Below are 3,894 nucleotides of genomic sequence, written 5' to 3'. Positions count from 1 at the left end.
TAAAACACCAAAAGTTCCTACCTAGTGAGGGAGTTTAAAGGAAGTATTGTTATGCATGAATAACTACACAACGAGGGGTAAGGGCGTAAGTACACGCAATATATATTCTTACTTTAGAGTAGTACGATTGAGTGATCAATAATATCATTGGGTGATCAAATAATACCATTGAATATTCAGTGGTACTATGTATGTATGTAGTGGTACTATATATGCATTCAGTGGTACTAACTGTTTTGGGGTTTTTAATGTCCTACGGGAGAGTTACAATTCCGAGACTAGAACCGGACGCCTGTACCTGCAAAACAAACGGATGCTCCGGATGATTGGAGATCCGCCTCCAACGGTCAAGTTAGTACTTGATTAAGGAGTAATTAATGCGGAAATAAGTGTAATTTGGTCTTTCTAGGTGAGAGTGTTTAATGTGTGTAATCCCCCTTTAATGAGGATTAATGGGCATATTTATATGCCTTGGGATGCGTGCCAGTACTAGGTTTAGGTTAAACCTAAGGCTGACTGGGCTTCCCACCAAGATTGGGCCTTGTTGGCTGATTTACCCATTTGGCATGATGGACACGTGTCACATCACAATTGGTCCATGGAGGACGTACCTCATGATGATACGTGGCAGGCTCCTATTGGCCTACGTGAAGGACACGTGGCGAAACCTGGCTGGTCCACGTGTCGGATGCTGATTGGCGGATAAAAATCCCCTAATCACTAACTACGTGCATATATAGTATCACTAAACAACCAATGGTATTATATAAGTTTTCAGTGATATAATTAAAAGTGGTCCCACTCACCTTTCTCTCTCCCCCTTTCTCTCTTTTCCATGTGATTTTTAATATTTTAGTATTTATTATGCATTTGCAAAGGCATAACAATACTACATTAGTACTTCCTCCCCACCTAGTTGGGTCTCAACTACTAAGTGACGTCATGTGGGCCCCACAACATACCTTCCCTCCCTTTCTCACTCCCCTGTTCAATTCTTCTCTCAAAATAAGCCAAAAATTTGTAATTGATTTCTGCAAACAAAAATTAAGGAACAACATTGCTCTCGCTTGCAACATGACAACGATTCCACGAAGAAAGGTATGTTGTTCATCTTAATTTAGGGGCTTTCAATTGGTTTTAGGGTTTTCGCTTATCAATTTGGGGATTTAATCAATGTGGTTCAAATTAGGGTTTTCAATTGAAATTAGAGGTTAAGGTGTTCAATTCGTGAATTAATTAAAAGCAATTTATAAATTATTACCCGGTTCTCTAACTTACATGTAGTCACACCTAAGTAGAGGTTTGATTTTGTGCAGACAAGCTTTCACATCTGCAAGTGTGGATATCCGACTTCAAATCTTACTTCATGGACTAAGCAGCATCCCAGGAGAAGATTTCAAGCTTGCCAATTCTACGAGCAAGATACTGATAGCAGGGGTTGTGACTTTTTCAAATGGGTGGACATTGAAATGACTGAATGGCAAAAAGATGTGACTAATTCACTAATGGCTGATGTGAACATGCAAAAGATTGAGTTGAGGATGCTAAAGATGGAATTGGCCGATGTGAAAGGTGAAAAAGGCTGCCTTGAACTTGAGAATCAAGCACTCAAACATCAATTGACAGTAATGAAGAAGCATGGACTCATGCTCCCTGCATTTTACTGCATACTAGTGTTTGTGGTTGTTGTTGTTATTCTGTTTAGGTACTTTTGATAGATAAGGTTAGTTTAGAGGTTAATGAAACCATGTTGGGGATTTACTTTTGTTGAATTAGCTAAGAATGAAGCAATATGTTGCCTAGAATCAAGTGTAATGTCTTGAATGAACAAATGTACCTTTTGGATCCTTTAATGAAGAAATGGCAATTTCATTTACCTTTTGTGCAAAATAATTTGGTTTAAATTGTATTTCTAATAAAACACAAATAATTTGGGTATAAACTCCATAATGGGGACTTTCATTAATCATGTTAATCATGTCATGTTATCATTTACAAAATATCATTACCAAAAACTGACCATAGTTCAAAACAGCAAAGATGTAGTGCTGTTATCATCCACCCCAAAAAATACAGACTACATAGTTGATCACTTGTTCATACATACACTACTACTTATAAAGGCTACCTACAGCCTTTGTTTTTCCCTTTCTAATAGGAAGCTTTTCCCTAGCCCTGCTTGGTGTTTGTTGCAGCTGTGGAGGTTGGTTCTGGCTTAGCTGTGTGAAAGGAAGTGGGTGGTCAACATCAGACTGTGAAGCAGGCTGAGAAGAAGAATCAGCTTGTTTTGTTCCACCTACAGCCACCTATTATAGAAGACAGTAACATAGTCAGTGATTCAGTCGGTGACTGTTTTTATAAATGAATGAGATTCAGATTACATAAAGTAACTTGATGCTTGCCCTGCCTTGTCTCTCCTTCCTTTTCTCTTTAACCTAAGGCGTGTCTAGAGGAGGTCTGCCACCTTTGTCAACTTCTTGCACCTCCTCAACAAAGGAATTCTTGCAAAAGAGTTTGTTGTGTCCCAACTGCTTGCACTTGCTACATTTTTTTTGCATCTTTGGAAGGACAGGTTTGTCTTGATCTTCTCCCTGCTCTTTCTTCCTTTTTTTTAGACTTAGGTCTTCCTGGTAACACTCATATGGTAGGGGGCATTGGTTTCCTGAAGTTCATCTTCTCCTAGTGCTTAGCTTCTGGTACAGGAAGTATAGGAGTACCATAAGCTTTCAGGTAAGTCTCCTTACTGTATGGCTCATCCACATAATCATTTGGATTTGCTCTTTTTTCCATTAAACAAGCATAGGCATGGATTTAAAGGATGCTAGTAAGCTGCCAATGGTAGAAAGAACATGTCCTTGACTCTAGATCAACTACCACCTGATCTCCTCCAAACTCCACCTCATAGCTCTTATCCCTTGACATTTGCACTATGCGTAACCTGGACACATGTTCAATCCTTTCCAGTGTCTTGGTGATGTAAGGCATATTCTTTCCATTTATTTTCTTCACTCCTTCCCATTTCTCATTGCATCTTCTCATCATCTACCTTCTTATCCACTCCATTTGAGTGAGAATCGGTTTATCTCTTGCCTCTTTGATGAAAGAATTGAATGTTTCACACATGTTGTTCAACAACATGTTTGACTTGCAACTGGTTGAGAATGCACGCTTGCACCAATGTCTAGTGGGGATGCTGGCAAGGTATTCAAATGCATCTTCATTCAAAAATTTTATGCTCTCCATGGCAATTTCATGATCAACCTAGATTAACATAAGTGAGTTAGCAATTTAGTCACAAATCAATTCTGTGACATGTAAACCAAAACCAATCAACAAATAAAAAACATCAACCTGAGTGGTAGCCCTTACTGCTTGCCAGAAAAGTTCTTTGAATAGGGTTCTAGTGAACTAAAGCTTAAAGTTAGCCCAAATATACCTCACACAGTATCTTGATTCTGCTTTAGGCACTATGTTGAATGCTTCAAGTAATCCCTTATGCATTTGGCAAATATTGTAAGTGACACACATACTGCAATATAATACTAAAATAAGACATATATTGCAAACCAAAGATCAAAAGAGGGGGGTTGAAAGCAATACCTTCTGTCTGTCTGACATGAAGGTCCAACCTTCACCTTCCTCACCAGAAAAATCCTTCATCAACATTTGCAAGAACAAGCACCAAGTCTCAGTGTTCTGCACTTCCACAGTTACCCAAGCAAATGGGAATATATTGTTGTTCCCATCCTTCCCAACAGCTACTAGAATCTGTCCTAGGTATGCACCCTTTAAATGGCAGCCATCTACACCTATGATTGGCCTACAACCATGTGTGAACCCCTCTAGTAGTCCATTAAGAGCCATATACATCCTCATGAATAAAGGTGGCTCTTG

The 3,894-nt window shown here is 39.0% G+C and overlaps 1 protein-coding gene across 1 annotated transcript; it reads left to right on the top strand.

Annotated features, from left to right (window-relative positions):
- Positions 1–1,074: 1,074 nt before the first annotated feature.
- LOC110706087 lies at positions 1,075–1,715 on the top strand. The gene is made up of 2 exons (XM_021884003.1): positions 1,075–1,098; positions 1,317–1,715. Exons 1-2 carry the CDS (start codon positions 1,075–1,077, stop codon positions 1,713–1,715), a joined length of 423 nt encoding a protein of 140 aa, XP_021739695.1.
- The last annotated feature ends 2,179 nt before the right edge of the window (positions 1,716–3,894 follow it).

Source organism: Chenopodium quinoa, unplaced genomic scaffold, assembly GCF_001683475.1.
Source record: "Chenopodium quinoa cultivar QQ74 unplaced genomic scaffold, ASM168347v1, whole genome shotgun sequence".
Lineage (NCBI taxonomy): Eukaryota > Viridiplantae > Streptophyta > Magnoliopsida > Caryophyllales > Amaranthaceae > Chenopodium > Chenopodium quinoa.
Note: the sequence above shows the minus strand (reverse complement) of the source record. Positions and strands in the feature narration are given on the sequence as shown.